This window comes from Bos javanicus, chromosome 10, assembly GCF_032452875.1.
Source record: "Bos javanicus breed banteng chromosome 10, ARS-OSU_banteng_1.0, whole genome shotgun sequence".
Lineage (NCBI taxonomy): Eukaryota > Metazoa > Chordata > Mammalia > Artiodactyla > Bovidae > Bos > Bos javanicus.
This window is the reverse complement of record NC_083877.1, coordinates 11113696-11135020: the sequence shown is the minus strand read 5'-3', so window position 1 is coordinate 11135020 and position 21325 is coordinate 11113696. Positions and strand designations below refer to the sequence as shown.

Genomic DNA, 21325 nt, shown 5'->3' with positions numbered 1-21325 from the left:
AAATGAGTATGTGGGTACCCCAGTTCTTCTTCTGCTGCTGCTGCTAAGTCACTTCAGTCGTGTCCGACTCTGTGCGACCCCATAGACGGCAGCCCACCAGGCTCCCCCATCCCTGGGATTCTCCAGGCAAGAACACTGGAGTGGGTTGCCATTTCCTTCTCCAATGGGGGCCCCCAATTCCTGGTCCAGTGTAAAATGAGAAGGATGCTGGGCCAGAAACCGAACTGTGTGTGTGGCTGGGGTCTTAGCCCTAGAATTGGGGAACAATTGACCAGAGGCTCTCAGAATCTGGAGGGTGTAGGTTTGGTAGTGTTGACTGGAAAAACATGTGCAACCTTTGAGTATTAGGTTTTATTCAGTGTAAATGTTAGGACTCAAGCCCAGGAGACAGCATCTCAGGCAATCCTGAGAGAGCTGACTCTGAGGAGGCAGGGGAGGAGCCAGGCTGTGTACAAGTTTGCAGCAAGGAGGCAGGTAATCTGAATATTGAAAGATAACTCTGTGGATCAGTTGGTAAAGAATCCACCTGCAATGCAGGAGACCTGGGTTCAATCCCTGAGTTGGGAAGATCCCCTGGAGAAGGGAAACTCTACCCACTCCAGTATTCTGGCCTGGAGAATTCCATGGACTGTAAAGTCCCTGGAGTCACAAAGAGTCAGACACAACTGAACGACTTTCACACTTTTAGGTGGCTCAGTGGGTAAATAATCCACCTCCAATACAGAGACTCAGGAGACGGGGGTTCAATTCCTGGGTCAGGAAGATCCCCTGGAGAAGGAAATGACAACCTACTCCAGTATTCTTGCCTGGAGAATACCATGGACAGAGGAGCCTGGGGGCTAGTCCATGGTAAAGGACTGAAGAGAACTCTTCAGTTGCAAAGAGGACTGAAGGAACGGAGCAAGCACACACTTAAGAAAAGCCAAATCTGTCACATGAAGAGATTCAGCCATCTTTTACGTATGGGAAAATGCAAGTCTCCGGATTTGCTGAAATCATTTCTTTCATATGTCTCTAACTATCTGGGGCCAGTCCTGCTTTCTTTATTGTTCACTTCCTAATTCCCGTTTACTGTAAGGGGTGTCCGATGAGGCCACCTCTCACATTCCACCAGCTCCTCAGCTCTAATGGGGAGGAAGTAGCTGATGGCTTCCAAATAGCTGGCTTTGTTTCAGGCTCAGATATTTGCATTTGAAAGAGACTTGAGTGTAGAGCGGGAAATATTTCATTTCACAGTAGAATTCCATCTTTTTGGAGAACATTAGGTTTCTGTGTCGTACCTAAGGCAAAATCATGGATTGTTGTTGTTCAGTTGCTAAGTTGTGTCTATTCTTTGTGACCGCATGAACTGCAGCAGTCCAGGCTTCCCTGTTCTTCACTATCTCCCAGAGTTTGCTCAAACTCATGTCCATAGAGTCGGGGATACCATCCAAGCATCTCATCCTCTGTCACCCCCTTCTCCTCCTGCCTCCAGTTTTTCCCACCATCAGAGTCTTTTCCAGTGAGTAGGCTCTTCACATCAGATGGCCAAAGGATTGGAGCTTCAGCTCCAGCCTCAGTCCTTCCAATGAATATTCAGGGTCGATTTCCTTTAGGATGGACTAACTCATGTGGATAGTCAAAATTAAACCATGAAAATGCCTGGAATATCCGTAAAGAAGAGCACACGTGGCTAGCATTTCTCTAGAAAGTTAGCTCCTTGTTAGCTTGGATTTTTCTGTTTTTTAATATTTCTTTTTTCATTTATTTATTTTTGGCTGTGCTGGGTCTTCGTTGCTGTGCTTGGGCTTTCTCCAGTTGCGGAGAGCAAGGGCTACTCTCTACTTCCAGTGCGCGGGCTTCCAATTGCAGTGGCTTTTCTTGCGGAGCATGGACTCTGGAGTGCTGCCCCAGTAGTCATGGCGCATGTTGCTTGGCGGCATGTGGGATACTCCCGGACCAAACCTGTGTACCCTGCACTGGCGGGCGAATTCTTAACGCCTAGACCACCGGGGAAGCCCTAGCTTGGATTTTTAATCTGTTTTATTTGCTGCTTGAATCTCCATAACCCAGAAGCGTACCTGTATATAGTAGATATGAATGAGTCAGGGAATGACCAAGCCCTGTGCTGTGATATCTAGGTATATTTACATAACATATAGTGTGGGATGAAGAATACACCTGTAAACTCCCATTTCATTGGACTTTCAGTAGCTATTTACAGAATACAGCCATGAGTGTGGTTGGATTTGCATATTTAGATCACCATGCTCTTCCTGTTCACGCATTCAATGGGAAGTTAGCTGATTTGGTGCTGCTCACTTTGGCCATAAGCACATCTTCCCACTGATAAGCGGTCTGACTAGAAAGCCCTGCCTGTTTAGATACTTGGTCCTTTTCAAAGAAACTCCAGCATCTAAGTGTTCAAGAGAGAACTGTCAGTGGGCCTTGCTCCTCTCAGGGGCCACAGACTCCTCTATCAGACACTGCATCCTGTGGGAGAGAGTGTGGGTCAGTAACTGTGTCTTCCATCTAAAACAAAGTCCAGGCCTCCACAGCAGCAGTCTTATCTCTGGGCTTAGGTATGGATTTGTTTTCTGGACTCAGGGCCCTGGTCCACCCTTTTCCCCTTGATTTTGGGGGTCAGTGCTTACTGAGAAGCTAGTCCTGTGGGAGCAGCAGAGACTTTCCTGGTTCCGAGATGGAGTGGGGGGCTCTGTTGGCTCCTCTGTTCATCTTGTCTGGTCTCCCTGTTACCCATTACCCTAGAGTTTTCAACCCTCCCTGGGAAGAGTTTGTCAGTGTCTATGAAAATTTAACCACCTTCATGATCCGGCATTCGCCTTCTGGATGTCAGTCCTTCTTAATGCCTCTGCATGTGCAGAGAAAGAGACATGCGATACCCACAGTACAGGCACTATCGATTATGCCTTGTTCCTAAGGGTGAAAACTCAGAAACAATGTGAATGTCTGCTATTAGGGTCACAGAGACTAAATTACGATGGGTCTGGGCTGTGGACTTCTGTATAGTAGTTTCAGTCGCTCAGTCATGGCCAACTCTTTGCAACCCCATGAACCACAGCATGCCAGGCCTCCCTGTCCATCACCAACTCCCGGAGTCCACCCAAACCCATGTCCATTGAGTCAGTGATGCCATTCAACCATCTCATCCTCTGTCATCCCCTTCTCCTCCTGCCCTCAATCTTTCCCAGCATCAGGGTCTTTTCTAATGAGTCAGCTCTTTGCATTAGGTGGCCAAAGTATTGGAGTTTCAGCTTCAACATCAGTCCTTCCAGTGAACACCCAGGACTGATCTCCTTTAGGATGGACTGGTTGGATCTCCTTGCAGTCCAAGGGACTCTCAAGAGTCTTCTCCAACACCACAGTTCAAAAGCATCAATTCTTTGCCGCTCAGCTTTCTTTGTATAGCAGTTTAAAAGGTTGCAAATAGATTTATGTGTTGAACATGCAACAGTCTGTGGGACATAATGAGTGGGGAGTAACAGAGCAAAGGGCCTACAAGGAAGTGAGACAGGGGTTCCCTCTGGAAGCAGTCAGGTTAGGGTTGGAGTCATGATGGTTAGGGGGATTCAGTTACCTGTATCTGTTGTAATTTACATTTTCTTTGGCAACAAGAATGTAAATATGTGTTGCTTGTATGTATACTCACTCGCTCAGTCGTATCTGACTCTTTGCGACCCCATGGACTATAACCCGCCAAGCTCCTCTGTCGAGGGGATTCTCCCAGCAGGAATATGGGAGTGGGTTGGCATTCTCTTCTCCAGATTGCTTGTATAATGGTAAATAAATACCTTTTAGAATGATGCACTTTTAGGTTTGCAGTTAGATTTCTTGAAAGCAGGGGTGAAAGGCCTGCTGGGGTCACTTCCTGCCCAGTATGCAGCCCCCTGGACTGTCTCCTCTCCTCAGCCTTCAGTCTCTGCTCTGGAGAGTATTCTGATTACTGCCCCAAATGACTCTTTGTTCCCAAATCCAATGTTACTTCTGGCGTCTCATCAACTGGTGGTATTTGACACACTCTGCTTCCTGAGAGCTGGCTCTGCTTCTCTCTGGCTCTGTATCTTTTCAGTTTCTTTCTTGTTTTTTTTCCCCTTTCTTCTCGGTCCCTGAATGTTTGCATTCCTCAGCTCTCTGTCTGGGCTGTTCCCAGCTCTGTCTCCTTCACCCCCCGCTCCTCCACCTGGGTTCCTCTCCTGGTAAATTTATTTATTCCATTGAGTGCCTCCTTTGCCATCTCTTCTGGTCCCTACCAGTCCTTTTCTCTAGTCTTGCTCTCTCGCCATCTGCTCACATTTCCCCTTGATTCTGGCAGCCTGCACTTAAGTGAATTACTGCCCCTGCACCCTGAAACTGCCCCTCTCTCGTGCTTCCTGTCCACTGCTGGCCCACCATCCAACCTGCCGCCAAACTAGAAATGGGGACTCTTGGTCCTTGGTCCCTCTGCCTTCCCTCATAGGCCACGCCAGTCAGCACATAGGACCTATCTATTCCATGGCCCCAAGCCCCACAGCTGTTGCCTCATTGAAGCTTTATATGAGTTTTCGCTGGGATTAACTCTTATCCCTCCTTCAAGGTTAGCAAGTGGAGTGATTCTTTGTACATTCTGCCTTCATAAATCCTAATTCCCTGAGCAGATTGATGGTAGCTGCTCCCTGTTTCCCTTAGGAAGAGCCCTCATGTCATCATCATTAGTTCTCTGCAAGCTGTCTTGTTTCAATTGAAAGCTTATTATTTAAAGTTTGTGATTGGAGTCGTTTTCTAACTATCTAATCATATTTGTGGCGGTTTGATCCTGAAAGGCTCATGGTGGAGGGGGAGCTGTGAACTCTAGCATCGTCTCTGTCTTGCATGCTTCTGAGATTCTGGGGAGTTACTATTGGGGACATTAAGTTCCTGACTGCAGAGGTGATTGGGTCAAATAAAACCAGGCTCAGTGGAATTTTCAGTTCAGTTCGGTTCAGTCGCTCAGTCGTGTCGGACTCTTTGCGATCCCATGAATCGCAGCACGCCAGGCCTCCCTGTCCATCATCATCTTCACTCAAACTCACGTCCATCGAGTCGATGATGCCATCCAGCCATCTCATCCTCTGTCATCCCCTCTTCCTCCTGCCCTCAATCCCTCCCAGCATCAGGGTCTTTTCCAATGAGTCAACTCTTCACATGAGGTGGCCAAAGTACTGGAGTTTCAGTTCCCTGTATAACTTTTAATGGGCTCCCCAGGTGGCTCAGTGGTAGACAATCTGCCCGCCAATGCAAGAGATGCAAGACACACAGGTTTGATCCCTGGGTCAAGAAGATCCCCTGGGGTAGGAAATAGCAACCCACTCCAGTATTCTTGCCTGGGAAATCCATGGGCAGAGGAGCCTGGTGGGCTACAGTCCATGAAGGTACAAAGAGTCAGACAGGACTGAGCAACTGAGCACCCACATATGACTTTTAATAATGACACATTGTAAACTCTTCTCTTAAAAATATTGAGAAATCTGAACAAAAGAGAGGTGAGTACTGATGCTTACTTTTTTGTTGTTTGGCTGCACTGCATTGCTTGTGTGATGATCTTGGTTCCCTGACCAGGGATGGAACCTGTGCCTCCTACCTTAGAAGTGCAGAGTCTTCACCACTGGACCACCAGGGAAGCCCCTCGTGGTTACTGTTTTTAAAAATAGCCCCCACAATCCCGAAAGGGCCTCAAAGGTAATAATTTACAGAGAGATGACCCTTGATTACTAGAAGCCGTCAAGGGGAGGATGGAAGCTGATTTTAGCCTTCCCCGTTTTGCAATTCCTGTCCATGGGTGGGTCCACTGTCATGGACACTGGAATTTTTCCACAGAGAAAACTAAACTGTCTTCAAAAGTTTACAAATAATTGGAATGTCAGAAAGGGGAGAGAGTCTTGGTTCTGAAGTTTATTTCAAGTAAGATATTAAACAGAACCTGTAGATCTAGTTCTTCTAGGTTTTGTGATATCACTCCTGCTCAGCTCTCCCAAAGCTTTCTTTGCAGCTTGGTTTCATTCAATGTCCTAAAAATTTGATATAATGGAAGGTAAGACTCATCAGCTTTGTTAATGTGCCGTTTACTCATCTCTCTAAAATAATGTTATGGGGACATGATGCTCCATTTCCTCTTCATTTCTGTAAGAACCACTCCCAAATTCTATTCTTTATTTCTAAGTTTGTAGCATGTGGGCCCCTGGCCAACTAGAGCTGTAGGCCTTTCTAACCCTGCCATTATTTCTTCACATTTATTTGCCCGAGATTGAAATTGTTTTAAGGGCATAGCCAGCATCTCCCCTCAAAAGAAAAGCCATGGGGATTTTCTAGTTAACATCTCTAGGCTTAATACTTGTGTTGATGTTTTGAAATGTCTTCCCTGATTTGGAAGTTCAGATATATTTTCTTTTGAGTGGTGACTAGGTCTCTGAAAGACAGGTAGTGAGTACTGTTTTTAGAACTCAGTTCTTATAGAGGCATACCTTGCTTTGTTGTGCTTTACTTACAAACTGAAGGTTTGTGGGAAACCCTGCCTCGAGCATGTGAATCAGTGTGCCATTTTCCGAACAGCATTTGCTCATTCTGTGTCACACTTGGGTAATTCTCGCAATATTTCAAACTTTTTCATTACTGTTGTTACATGTTCAGTGATCTTTGATGTAACTGCCATGACTCACCAAAGGCTTAGATGATTGGTGTTCTTTAGCAATAAAATATTTTAAAATCTTATATTATTAAATTTTTAAACAACGCTTAAAAAAAAAAAACACACACATAATGCTATTGCACACTTAATAGACTGCAGTATAGTGTAAACTTAACTTTTATGTGCCCTGGAAAACCAAAAAAGTCACGTGGCTTGCTTTACTCTGCCATTTGCTTTATTACATTGATCTGGAACCGAACCCACAGTATCTCTGAGGTATTCCTATATAGATGTGCCAGGGAAAGGTTCACCTTATTGACAGTTGCCAGTACAATTGTTCCTTGGTATCCTTTGGGGGTTGGTTCCAGGACCCTCTTGAATATCAAAATCCACTGATGCTTAAGTCCCTTATATAAAATGGACTTGCATATAACTTAGGCACATCCTCTTATATACTTTAAATCATTGCTAGATTACTTAAAATATCTAATACTATGTAAATAGTTCCAGGTACATGGCAAATTCAAGTTTTGTGTTTTGAAACTTTCAAATTTAAATTTGAAATTTAAATTTTTTTTAAAATTTCTTTTTGTGGTTAGTTAAATCTATAGATGCAGAACTGGCAATTATACAGAAGTTCAACTGTATCTTTCAATATGAATCCTTTGGTAAAGTGAATAGAATGTCTACTGAGTTCTAAGATGTTCATTTCCCCTCTTGTTTAAATCAGAATGCATCAGCCAATCGGGGGTTCATATAATGTGCCTGACTCCCTCCCCCAAAAGGTTTTTTTTTTTTAAATAATAACTTTAGAATTAAGTACGTTTGCTTAATGGCTACTATGGATCAAGAACTGTGATGAGCCCTTTTTACAAGGATTCACTGATTTAATTCTCAGAGCAGCTTCATGAGGTAGAAGGCAGTATTATTTCATTGTACAGATAGGGAAACTGAGGCTCAGCTAGGGTGTGTGATTTTCCCAAGTATTAGTGGAGTTAGGGTTGGAAGTCCACATGAGCTCTTTATTCTCACTGATACTTTGTGACTTTGAGTTTGGTTGCTCAATGGTTGGGAGGAAACTCCTTGCCCTCGGGTCTGTACAGAACCAACACAGATGCAGTGTCCCTGGATGCCCAGAGCCAGACATAAGAGGCACCATCCTTAGCAGGCCCGTCCCCTCCAGCCCACAGTGTGGAATCTGTGTGTGATGTATGTTTTCTTTTTCTAAAACTGGGATGGAGCTCGGAACAGCAAATATTTAATCAGAGCAAATTCCCGTTGCTAAATCCTGCCAGCTTGTTCTACTCGGAGGTTCTTTACCCAAAAATATTCACCACATGCTGAAAGCTAGACGTCTTGAGTCACCCACAGAGCATAAGACAGGTCTTAGTATTTAGAGCAGGGGGTTGTTTGCCTACTTTTATTGTGGATGAGATATGCAGTGCCACATACTCACCCTTTGATGAGCCTAAGGGCCCCTGGCAGTAAGTAAGGGTCTGGGGAGGGGAGTTTGTGGGAGATGACAGGGTGGGTGCTCATGCCTGCTGGCAGGAGCATTCTTCTTCAACTGATCTGAGGAGAAGAGAGAACTGGGTGTGGGTAGGGAGGTGGAAAAGAATCTGACTGGGAAAGATGGACTGGGTAGATTAAAGGGATGCTGACTCCAAAATCACTGCAGATGGTGACTGCAGCCATGAAATTAAAAGACGTTTATTCCTTGGAAGGAAAGTTATGACCAGCCTAGACAGCATATTAAAAAGCAAAGACTTTACTTTGTCAACAAAGGTCCGTCTAGTCAAGGCTGTGGTTTTTCCAGTAGTCATGTATGGATGTGAGAGTTGGACTATAAAGAAAGCTGAGTGCCGAAGAATTGATGCTTTTAAACTGTGGTGTTGGAGAAGACTCTTGAGAGTTCCTTGGACTGCAAGGACATCCAACCAGTCCATCCTAAGGGAGATCAGCCCTGGGTATTCATTGGAAGGACTGATGTTGAAGCTGAAACTCCAATACTTTGGCCACCTGATGCGAAGAGCTGACTCATTTGAAAAGACCCTGATGCTGGGAAAGATTGAGGGCAGGAGGAGAAGGGGACAACAGAGGATGAGATGGTTGGATGGCATCACCGACTCAATGTACATGAGTTTGGGTAAACTCCGGGAGTTGGTGATGGACAGGGAGGCCTGGTGTGCTGCATTTCATTGGGTCGCAAAGAGTCGGACACAACTAAGCGACTTAACTGAACTGACATGCATGTGTTATGGCAAGAGTGTGGGGTCGCTGTGCAAAAGGGATTAGCTTTGATGATAGGGGGAACAGAGAAGGTAGGGGAAGAGTTGAATGAATATTACAGAGCAGTAAATCCCATATGAATAAAACAAATAAGGTGGAGGCATGGTGCCTCCTTTTACAGATTTAAAGCAACATTACCTCCTTATAACTTTACTAGCATGTGCTACTGCTGCTGCTGCTAAGTCACTTCAGTCATGTCCAACTCTGTGTGACCCCATAGATGGCGGCCCACCAGGCTCCCCGGTCACTGGGATTCTCCAGGCAAGAACACTGGAGTGGGTTGACATTTCCTTCTCCAATGCATGAAAGTGAAAAGTGAAAGTGAAGTCGCTCAGTCGTATCTGACTCTTCGCGACCCCATGGACTGCAGCCCACCAGGCTCCTCTGTCCATGGGATTTTCCAGGCAAGAGTACTGGAGCGGGGTGTATGTGAGATGAGTGCAATTGTGTGGTAGTTTGAGCATTCTTTGGCATTGCCTTTCTTTGGGATTGGAATGAAAACTGACCTTTTCCAGTCCTGTGGCCACTGCTGAATTTTCCAAATTTGCTGGCATATTGAGTGCAGTCATCTTTCAGGATTTGAAATAGCTCAACTGGAACTCCATCACCTCCACTAGCTTTGTTCGTCGTGATGCTTCCTAAGGCCCACTTGATGGACAGGGAGGCCTGGCATGCTGCAGTTCATGGGGTCACAAGGAGTCGGACACGACTGAGCGACTGAACTGAGCTGAACCTCCGTATTACCAGTACCATTCATAGGGTGCAGCTTTTGTTTCCTGCTGCAGGCTCTGAAACATTCACTTGTACGGGGTCCCCCATGACTTCAGTAGGTGAAGATTTTAACCGTGTGAATTTGCTCACTCATTGTGAAACAGCTGAAAATTCAGACTCCTTCAGAAAGCCCTTGCTAAGGTCTCTCATGACCTGGTGGGGGCGCATCCTGTATCTTAATCACTGTTTTCAAGCAGTTTCCAGACTTACCTTCTCACTGGAATGCTCCAGGGTGCTTCCAACTCTCTATGTTAAAAACAAACTCCCAGAGCTCTTTTCAGTTCCTAGGGCTTCCCTAGTGGCTTAGAGGGTAAAGCGTCTGCCTGGAATGCGGGAGACCCGGGTTCAATCCCTGAGTCGGGAAGATCCCCTGGAGAAGGGATAGGCTACCCACTCCAGTACTCTTGCCTGGAGAATCCTATGGACGGAGGAGCCTGGGAGGCTGCAGTCCATGGTGTCGCAAAGAGTTGGACATGACTGAGCAACTTCACTTTCCTTTTTCCCTTTGACCCTACTCCCCCTCCACCCTAAATACTTTAAAAAGGCAGAAGAGAACCCTCTCCCTATCCTTCAGTCCTGCCAACTATGACTTCCACCCACAGACTTTGTATTTTTTCTACTACTAGTTTACTTTCTTCAGCTGTTTTCCGGACTGCTAATTCAGTGGCCTTCTAATCCTCCTGCCTCAAACTTGTCCCTTTTCTCACATGTTCTCCACTTTGCAGCCAAAGGCATTCCAGCTTAAATAGCTGTTTCCCCTTCCTTACAGTGTGAGAGCCAGTCTTCTTGGCGTGGCATATACCCAGCCCTTCCCACCAAGATCATGCCTTCTTTTGAGCTTTATCTCTTGGCAAGGAATACTTTTTTAGTATAAGTATGCCCCCATGCAATATTTAGTCTAAGTGTATCCCAAAATATTGTTATATTAAAAATTAGTTGTTATTTATACAACATTTAAATTTAACTATACAATCTGTGTTTTACCTGGCTTGGTCAAAAAATAATACTAATGTCTCTCTTTGTGGATTTACATCTTGCTGTGATCTAAAAAAACTGGAGTTGCAGGAACTTGCTGACCACAAAATGTTTGGTATTTCTTTATGAAATCTTTTATAGCTATGCATGAAAGTGGAACTATTATAATGGGATCTCAATAACAATGCATTTTTGCCCAAGACACTCATTTAAAAAAAAAATCATATTTGAGATTCAGGTATAGTAATGATTGCAAATCTTTTCTGAGGGAGAGAATCCTCAGGGAGGAAGATGAACTTCAACTACATTTAGTCTTCCTTCTGTTTATGGAAATCTTTTATTTTAAAACTTTTTTAATTTTTATTTTTTGGCTGCGCTAGGTGACTTGTGGTATCTTAGGTCTCAGATGGAAATTTTAACAACCTCATTGTTACTGTTTCTTTAGGATCTTTTCTGTAGAAGAAACGAAATTATCATGCTTCAGCTTTACCTTTAGTGTTTTGTCCTTTCTCCCCCTGTTTTAGTTTTTGTTTTGTGAGTAAAGGCTATAATGTGATTTTTCAACTTATTTTCTGTTCTGAAGAGTGTTCAGCTTTGATGTTGGTAAGAAGCAGATTTCTCTCTTTTTTGTTTTTAACAGTAAATCTTTATTTTCTGACATTAGTAGAAATGTGCTGCTTGTTCTCATAATGTAAATTTTTAATTATTCTGATAATGTAAGTGGGTTTTATATTAAAACCTTCTAATTATACTGGAATAAACCATTGTTGACATTTATCAGATTAAGATCCATAAATAAAGAACTCCAGTGGATCAAGTGAAAATCCTATTAACCACCAATTCACAGAACAAAATATTAAATTAAAAAAAAGATATGAACCTTGCTAGTAATGAGGACTATGGACATTGAAACAAGATCGTGGTTTTTAACCCTTAAATGTGGTGCTCAGGCTGGGAATGTGAGCAGTCTCAAATATTGCTGGTGGGATATAAATGCAGCCTTTGAAACAGTGATTTGACTTTATTGCTTGAAATTTTCAAATGTAGCTACTACCTGACCCATTGATTTCATTTCTAGGTTAGGAGCTTATCCTATATAAATAAAGGCATATGTGCACTTAATCTCTATATTTACACATTTTAAGAAAAAATACCCGTGTATTATAAGCATAATTTTTAAAAATTCTGATACTGGATTTCAGAATTCATTAGGGGTAAGTGAAGGGTGCCTGGTACGTTATAAGCGTTATATCTCTAAAAAGGATTCAGAGGAAATTAAGGAAAAGGTCTTTGGAAGAGAGACTTTCTTCTCAGTCTTAATTTCTCTTGGTACATGGTGTATTTCACATTGGATTTTGACTTGCAGTCTGAAAGAACCACACCAACTCTTCCTTAGTCTTTGTTAAAACTACCTTTCTCTCTTTTTCTTCAGATCCCTTATTTTGAAGATATTTGTAAAGGCATTAAAGCTGGTGACACCTGTGAGAAGCTGGTGGGGTATTCTGCAGTATACAGAGTCTGTTTTGGAATGGCCTGTTTCTTCTTCATCTTCTGCCTCCTGACCTTGAATATCAACAACAGTAAAAGCTGTAGAGCCTACATTCACAATGGGTGAGTCTTCATGGGGATCGTTTCTCCTTTCCTTGAACTCAGAGCAGCGTTCCAGGGCGTCTTCTACTCGTCACACCCTCTGACTGCTTTCCTCCAGTTGAAATTGTTGATAGTGATTTTAGAGAAGGTGGAAATTACACTTTTCACTGCACAGTGGACTAAGAACTGAATTCCTGTTTGTAACACCTGATGCCATAGTGAGAAATGCAGTGGAGATAAGAGCTTATTTCTTGTACCAAGACCTTCCCCCAGGTCACTTCCCCCCTGCGACAAAAGGGTTTGGCACAATCAGAGGTCAAGCACTGAGTCTGTCTAATTACGGGAGGAGGCAGTCCCCAGTCACTTAATTTCTTCCCCTCCATTTGAAGTGAACAGAATCACGGATTGACGCACTTAACTTCTAAGAGGTCTTTTGTCCTTCCTTGAATATCATTTGAATACATTTCCTCTGTTTTTTTTTTTTTTTTTCCCCTCCAGCTTTTGGTTCTTTAAACTTCTGCTGTTGGGGGCCATGTGCTCAGGAGCCTTCTTCATTCCAGATCAGGAGACCTTTCTGAATGGTACGAAGGGAGGGTTGGGAGTATCTATTTATTGTGTTTTACCCACTTTGTAAAATTGTTCCAAAGCATAGTCCAGGGTACCTTTGATATTTTAGGTTACTAACATTCTTGTAGCTTAAAAAAAAAACCTGCCTCACCAGCCCACACTTCATTCACCTTTTCTAGTTCTTGTCTCCCCATCAACACCCCCCCTACCCCACCCCCACCTCCCCGGATGGGTGATAGAACCTCTAGTTACTCTGCTGGCTGAAGAATTGCAGTTAAAGGTTATTGGCCTGAAGAGAAAATGAGGCACTTGGAAAACTTGTTTGGAAACTAGTTTAGCATGTCAGCAGCGTGACCAGGGAGACCTTGTTCTTTCTGCCCTGCACATAAAACCCAGGGCTTCTTAGCAGCTTAAATCTGCTTCAGCGATAGTGGGCTAAGAAAGGCTGTGTCTAAGATGTAGCTGTGTCTAAGATAGTGGGGTCCTCTAGGCTATATCTAAACCTGACTGGTGTGAAACTGTGTAACATTTAACTCTATTCAATCAATTATATTCAATTCAATTGACTATGCTTATCGATGGAATCTACCAGTAATATTTATTATGACACATTCAACCATAAGTGAAGCAAGAGGCCCTTCTTTATTTGAGCTAGGGAAGGGAAAAATAAAGCCTGTGTTTCAGAGGTTCAAAGCACTGTTCAAACCCAATGGATTCACTTTCCCAATTAAGATAGTGAAAGTATTCACACTGTGAATGAGGATAGATCCTCAAAGAGCCACATGCCAGGTCCAGCGAATTTCTTAGGGTCACACTGCTTTTATGCATTCCTTAAGGCAGTTGTATCCAAGTTGTCTTTTTACCTAAAATGCCTGTAACTAGTTTTCTAGTCCCCACAGAGGTCCTTGTATATATTAGAATAAGATACGTAGAATGGTTGGGACCTGGCAGTTAGCCCACTAGCTCAGCTCGGTTGTTTTATAGATAATCCAGAGATACAAGGTGCTCATCCAAGGTTTGAGCTGCTTTGTGGCTGAGCCGGAAGTAGAACTTCAGTTTGAACGTCATTTCTTCATTGAACCTTGATGGGTCTCTCCCCAATAAAATTCAAATCTTGGGTTTTTCTGGCAATGGGTGATTTTACTTTAAATGGGGGGTTGTTGCTGCTTTTATGAATTAACTACATCTGTTAGGGTATCTGGGATTTATTTATAGCATGGAGGTGAAGCTTGGATGCTGTGGTGCCAGACTGCCAGTGCTCACATCCCAGCACTTTACTGGCTGCAGGACCTGGTCAGCTTATGCAGACTCGGTTTTTCTCATCTGTAAAGCAGGTATAATAGTAGTACACCTTGTACAGTTGTATGGGGATTCAATGTGTTAGCAGCACAGGGAGCCGGAGGTAAGAATTAAGCATAGTCATTACTCTTTGGAGTTAGGCACTTGGGACCGTCACCTCATCTCCTTTCACATGGCCTTCTTTTGCAGCCTGGCGCTATGTGGGAGCCGTCGGGGGCTTCCTCTTCATAGTCATCCAGCTCCTCTTGCTTGTGGAGTTCGCACATAAATGGAACAAGAACTGGTACGTGCCTTTGCGAAAGCTTCCACGTGAACTCACTCTCTGGCTCAGGGAACGTGCCCAGTGTCGACAGAGGCCCTGCCCCGAGTCGTATTGCCAGGGCTTAGCAGCCTGCTTACACCAAAACTGGTTTTTGCTGGTTCTCTGCCTTCCTTCTGCTCTTTGAACCTCTTCCTTTACTCCTCTCTCACACTGATTTTCTCTCATTCCTACCTTTCTTTTTCCCGCATCAGTTCTTTTTACTTTTTTCTCCCTTTTTCCCTACACCCTCTCATTTGGACTCTGAGACTTAGCCACGCGCAACCCCCCTGCTGAAGCCTCGCAGCCCAGCTCCGTGCTGTGTCAGTGGCCGAAAATGATGAGCGAGCTTTATCTTAGGCCCCCATCCTTGGCAGATTAAAAAGAAAAAAGTAGTTTGGAGCTGAAAGTTCACTTTCAGCAAAGACTTCGATGGACTAGTCCTTTCCTCTTTAAAAATAATTTTGTTGCTTCTCAACTGCCTAAGAGAAGAAGAGCCCCTTCATTAGGAACTTTTGCTGTGCTCACTTAGAAAGCCATCCTGACTTTTAAAAATATAGACTCTAAGTGCCTTAAAAATAGGATTCACTCCCCAAGATGTGTGGCAAGTACCAGACTATTAGTGGCTCATTTTATTTCTTGCTGAGCTACATTGAGGAAATGACTGGACAAGGGTCCGGCTTCTTCAGTGCTAAGGCCAAGGTGACTTTGTTACTCTGGGCAAAGCTCTGTCTGACTTAACTGCTCTGTCTGACTTTATAAAATATGAGTGAAAATAACTGCCTGCTGTGTCTAGTAAGGCTCTTGTTATTTTGTAGATTTTATAGGCATCATGTTATTTTATACTGTTTTGGGGTAGGGGAAATCTGAAAGTTCTATATGAATGTGAATTTATTTTTTTTAATTTTGGATAACATAAGATATACTGTCCACATTCTCTCAAAACACTTTTCATTCTGATTATATTCTGCAGCTGGGTACTTGTTGTTTTGTTTGGATTTTGTTTTGTTTTTTAAAGATCAAATCATGAGATGCATGAATGAAAAGATACTCCTAGTCATTCTATTATTTGGTAAATACTAGAGTATGCACCCAAATGCCAACGTTATAAATGTTTAAAGCACATCAAATCATCTTCGAAGTAGCACTACAGTCGTATTTTGGTATTTTTCAATTCTTAATCACTATGAAAATGCAGATTTCTAGGTCTGAATTGTGCTCATATATGAATTTTTTTTTAAGTGTATTTGTTTTGGGTTGTGCTGGGTCTTCACTGCTGCTCAGACTTCTCTAGTTGCAGTGAGCAGGGGCCACTCTTCACTGTGGTGCCCGGGCTTGTCTTGTTGCGGGCACAGGCTCTAGGGAGCACAGGCTCAGTAGTGTGATGCACGGGCTTTAGTTGTTCTGCGGCATGTGGAATCTTCCCAGACCAGGGATTGAACCTGTGTCCCCTGCATTGGCAGATTCTTATCCACTGTACCACCAGGGAAGTCCAAAATATAAGTTTATTATTGCATGCTGTCCTACATTTTGAGTCATCCCGAAAACCTAGTATGTTTGGGGTTTCTACTACATCTTGTTTTGAGGCCGCAAAGGTTTCCTAAAGATAAGTCTAATGGGTGATTATAGTTTTATGTGACCCTGTTTTCTCAGTTGTACAGAAGAAATGTGCACAGTAGGTTAGAAATGCATTGATTAAATATCACACTTTCCATTGATTCTTAATGTACTTTCACTCTGAATTTTTTGTTAGACAAAATATAATATGTCACCCTCAATTTTTTCTAAGATTTTCACAAATTTCAAGTTAGGAACTTGGTAGTAAAATATTAATATCTTTGATTCTGAGGGCCTGATTTGCCCATTAAATAGTATGTTCTCTTCAGAAGGCTTGTGCTGCTTTATTCTGACTTTTAATGTTTTGATTGATTCTGAAGCCATTTTCTAGGACTGAGTATAGATGCCAAGTTTGAATAGGCATTTTGGAAGAGTTTGATCACTTTAAAAACTTTCCAGAAGCCACCTAATAGGAATGGCTTAAGAGCTTTGCAACAATTGATGTTGCTGTTGTACTGGCTGTGGGGCCAACATCCAAACAAAATCCCTTTTGTCCACATACTCGTGGTTTCTTGATCTGCCTAAAATTAAGATTAAGCTAGGAAATGAACACAAGCTGGAATCAAAATTGCCGGGAGAAATATCAATAACCTCAGATATGCAGATGACACCACCCTTATGGCAGAAAGTGAAGAGGAACTAAAAAGCCTCTTGATGAAAGTGAAAGTGGAGACTGAAAAAGTTGCCTTAAAGCTCAACATTCAGAAAACGAAGATCATGGCATCTGGTCCCATCACTTCATGGGAAATAGATGGGGAAACAGTGGAAACAGTGTCAGACTTTGTTTTTTTGGGGGCTCCAAAATCACTGCAGATGGTAACTGCAGCCATGAAATTAAAAGACACTTACTCCTTGGAAGAAAAGTTATGACCAAACTAAATAGCATATTGAAAAGCAGAGACATTACTTTTCCAACAAAGGTCCGTCTAGTCAAGGCTATGGTTTTTCCTGTGGTCATGTATGGATGTGAGAGTTGGACTGTGAAGAAGGCTGAGCGCCGAAGAATTGATGCTTTTGAACTGTGGTGCTGGAGAAGACTCTTGAGAGTCCCTTGGATTGCAAGGACATCCAACCAGTCCATTCTGAAGGAGATCAGCCCTGGGATTTCTTTGGAAGGAATGATGCTAAAGCTGAAACTCCAGTGCTTTGGCCACCTCATGCCAAGAGTTGACTCATTGGAAAAGACTCTGATGCTGGGAGGGATTGGGGGCAGGAGGAGAAGGGGACGACAGAGGATGAGATGGCTGGATGGCATCACTGACTCGATGGACGTGAGTCTGGGTGAACTCCGGGAGTTGGTGATGGACAGGGAGGCCTGGCGTGCTGCGATTCATGGGGTCTCAATCAGACAGGACTGAGCGACTGAACTGAACTGACTGAGAGAGATGTACAAATATTGTTATTTTTATGTAAGTTCATTTAATTTAGGGTTTTTTTTTAATGGAGATTCTTGCTTTCAAGGTTAGTCTAGAAAATATAATACTTGTATCTCTCTTCATGGGTGAAACAACCAAAGTTTTTCTTCCCTTTTCTTTTTTCTCCTTTTGTAAAGATCTTGAAAAAGAGATAATCTCAAAGGCAGTAGGAGAGAAAAGCCATGGGCCTGGATACCAGGCAGCAGGTTTTAATGTCCCTGACCATCTGGCTGTTTTCCTTGAGGCATGTGTGCGTGTTCAGTTGCTCAGTCGTGTCTGACTGTGCTCACATGGACTGTAGCCTGCTAGACTCCCCTGTCCGTGGGATTCTCCAGGCAAGAATACTGGAGTAGGTTGCCATTCCCTTTTCCAGGGGATCTTCCTGACCAGGGATTGAACCTGGGTTTCCTGCATTGCAGGCAGATTCTTTACCATCTGTGAATCTTAAGGCATATGACTTGACTACTCTGACCTCAGTTTTCATACCTGTGAAGTGATGTGTTTTGTTCTTTTGTTAAAAGAAAAGCTAGGGCATTTAAAAATGTTTGTGTGAAAATTGATTCAAATTTAGCACTCTGCAATCTAGCAAGTAGAAAGGATCTCTGGAGTTGTACAAAATGAAAGGACTTCTATAGGCAAAAGGGAGCAGAGACAAGGAAGTTACATTAGGCAGAAAAGCAGTTTAGTTATTGTGAGGTAACTTCCCTATAGGGGATGGCAGGTCCTACCAGTCAGACTACCTAACTAGTTAACTAGACTATCTAATTAGTGCTGAATAGGAGATTTCTGATTGGTTTAATTTCTGATTCACTGTTTCTGGGAGAGCTGATACTCTGTTGCGTTGGTTTGGCGACATGGGGCTTAGCCTTAGTGACTTCATTTTAAGTATTTCATCTTGTTTTTAACACTTTCTAGGTCAATTTTTTGTGGTTTGAAGTGTCAGTTCTATATCAAGACTGAAATCACAAAAAATAGACAGCATAGTCAGGTGTTTCTAATGACCCATTTTCTAGGCTTTCTAGATTTAAAAATTCACGTTGTTGTTGGCTTTTGTTTTCCCCCGGCCCTCATCCCAAGCCTGAGCCCGGCCGCCTCTTCTAACCTGATAACCTGCTTGCCTCTGTATCTGTACACTTCATCCTGCTGCTCGGTCCTTTTCTAATCTTCATCCAAGTGCTCGCATTGAGCATTGATTCAAAATTTTTGGAGTGCCAACTCTGTGCCAGGCACCGAGAGTATAGTCATGGCATTATTTGGTGTGTCTACAGAGGTTGTCTCGGGAGGACCAGCAGAGTCCGGAGCAACAGGTAGCGGCCACTCTGTCATCATTGCTGCATCAAGTTGTCCTCTGACGGTTGGCAGTCCTTGCACCGACATTCTTTAAGCACCTATTACTTGCCAGGCATTTGGCAGTAGGCAGTGAATGCAACAGTGCCCTGCTCTGTGGAGTGTATATTCTCCTGGAGAGGAGAGGGGGTAGCTAAAAGTCCAATCAAGCAAATAAGCAATAGGTTCAGTGGTGGAGAATGTGCTGTGGGTGTGAGAGTTGGGGCAAGCAGGGCAGAGAAAGGGTTTCATTATAAGGTATGAGGGAGACAAAGGAAGTTGGGAAGAGCCTGAGGCAGGGCTGTGCTGGCTTGTCTAAGGAGCGAGGAGACATCCACTGTGGCTGGACCCCAGAGGTGCGAGGGGAGGGAGCAAGGGATAAAGTCATTCATCAGAGATGGCCCTGGACCAGATCATGAAAGGTTTTTGGGGCCATCATGGCAGATGGCAGGGCACTAGAGGCACAGAATCTAATGCACATTTCAAGTTAAGAAAAGACGAGAGGACGTCATAGGTGTAAGTAAGGAGACCAGTGGGAGGTGATCCAGGGAAGGGATGCCGTAGCTTGATGCTAGATGGTAGCAGCAGTCAGATGCTGATAGAGTCTGAAGTGGGAACCAAGGGGGTTTGCTGCTGGAGTTGGCATGATGCTGGGGAGAGGGGAGGAGCAGGGAGTGAAAGACAGTGGTCCAGCAACTACAGTTCTTTACCCCCAGCCCTAATGGAATTGCCATATTCTGAGGTTGGGAAGACCACAGGAGAGCAGGTTTGGGGGTGGAAATTTGAATACTGGAAAGTTAACCTGGACCTCCTAAGGTCCACAAGCCAGTTAGACCTCCAAATGGAGACGTTAACAGGGATAATATGAGCCTGGAGTAGAGGGGAGAGGTTAGGGTTGAAGATTTAACCTTGGGAATCCAAGCAAAATCAACTGTTAAGAAAGTCCTTCTTACACTAATAAAATAGCCCAAAAGACTGGTGAGGACATAGCTGGACCCCCCACTTACACACTGGTCAGCAGTGTTCACCTTTTTCTTCATAATCCATTCTCTCTCCCTGTCAACAGGTAGCATTTGACTCTCTGCTTTCTCTAAGTCTCGCTTTATCTTCATGTGATTTGCGTGCCTTCTCTATTACAATAACTCCACAGTCATCGGACTGCCTGGCTCAGTGTCAGGAGTATGATGGTCATTATCATTTTGGCCTTTCCTCTTTGTTTTCTTTCTGGCTGCAGTAACTTCTCCATCATTCAAACGTTTCAGCTGGGCTGCTTGAACATTTTCCAACTCTGTGAAGATGTTAACCAGATTGCCTGCTCTCGAAGTTTTGTGAGATGTGGTTACAAAGGGCAGTTGACCCCTAAGGCAGATGAGATGATTCAGACCAACCCCTGTTGTAGTTCTGTCCTCTTCTTTGAGCATCAGTAAGCATTCTTCTTTGTTCTGACCAATCTCTATAGCTAGTTAAGCCACCACATACTTCTCCCATCCCTTTAATAATGTTTATATAAAATAATATAATCTTTACACTAGTCTCCTCTTCTAGAGTCTTTATTATAAATCCCATTAAAATTTTTACTCTTTTCCTGGCTGATTTTATTCTTCACTTTTTTTTTTTTTTTTTTTTTTAAGAGGAGGTGGCTGTGCTCCAAGGCATGTGGGATCTTAGTTCCTCAACCAGAAATCAAACCTAGGCCCCTGGCAGTGAAAGCACTGAGATCTAGCCACTAGACCACCAGGGAATTCCTGCCTTCACTTTTTTTTAATGTCAAAGTCTTCCTTAATCATACCTGGCATTGTTTGGGAGAAGCAGTACTGGTATAGAGTCTTCTTTTCAGTGCAAGGACAAAAGAGATGAGGTCAGCCAGTCTTTCTCTGGGTGGAGTTCAATTACTTCTCTCTCCCTAAACAGAAGATGGGCATCAGCAGGAGCTGCTGGCAGCACTTGGAGAAAGAGACTGGCTGCGGGCTCTGTGTTTCTGGGAAAATTCAGAGAGAACTCCAGCACACAGCCCACTTTATAATACTGCCAGAACTTGTCCTGGGGTGGTTGACATCCAGAATGGGGAAGCTAAAGTCTGTGGATATTCATTTTAGTTACTGAATACACTTGAGTCAAAGACTGAAGTTTTTCAGTGTTAAGAAAAAATTCTAAGCTTGAGCCAAGAATTTTTTGAATATTCAGCTGTATCTTCTAGTTTTTAGTTGGTAAAATGATTGTTTGCTGTTGTTCATAGACTAAGTAGTGTCCGACTCTTTGTGACCCCACAGACTGCAGCCCCTAGGCTCCTCTGTCCTTCACTATCTCCTGGAGTTTGCTCAAATTCATGTACATTGAGCTGATAATTCGAACCATCTCATCCTCTGCTGCCCCTTTCTCCTGCCCTCAGTCTTTCTCAGCATCTCGGTCTTTTCCAGTGAGTAGGCCCTTCAAATCACATGGCCAAAGAGTTGGAGCTTCAGCTTCGGTCCTTCCAATGACTGTTCAGGGTTGACTGCCTTCAGAATTCACTGGTTTGATTTCCTTGTGGTCCAAAGG

At 43.6% G+C, this 21325-nt stretch overlaps 1 protein-coding gene across 3 annotated transcripts in view; it reads left to right on the top strand.

Annotated features, from left to right (window-relative positions):
* The window catches only part of SERINC5 (serine incorporator 5), a 108618-nt gene that overhangs the window by 64900 nt on the left and 22393 nt on the right, over positions 1-21325 (top strand). For all 3 annotated transcript variants that reach the window (XM_061430058.1, XM_061430059.1, XM_061430060.1), the window contains exons 3-5: positions 12108-12286; positions 12764-12846; positions 14321-14414. In XM_061430058.1, coding sequence (XP_061286042.1) covers positions 12108-12286; positions 12764-12846; positions 14321-14414 — 356 coding nt within the window. The remainder of the gene's footprint in view (positions 1-12107; positions 12287-12763; positions 12847-14320; positions 14415-21325) is intronic.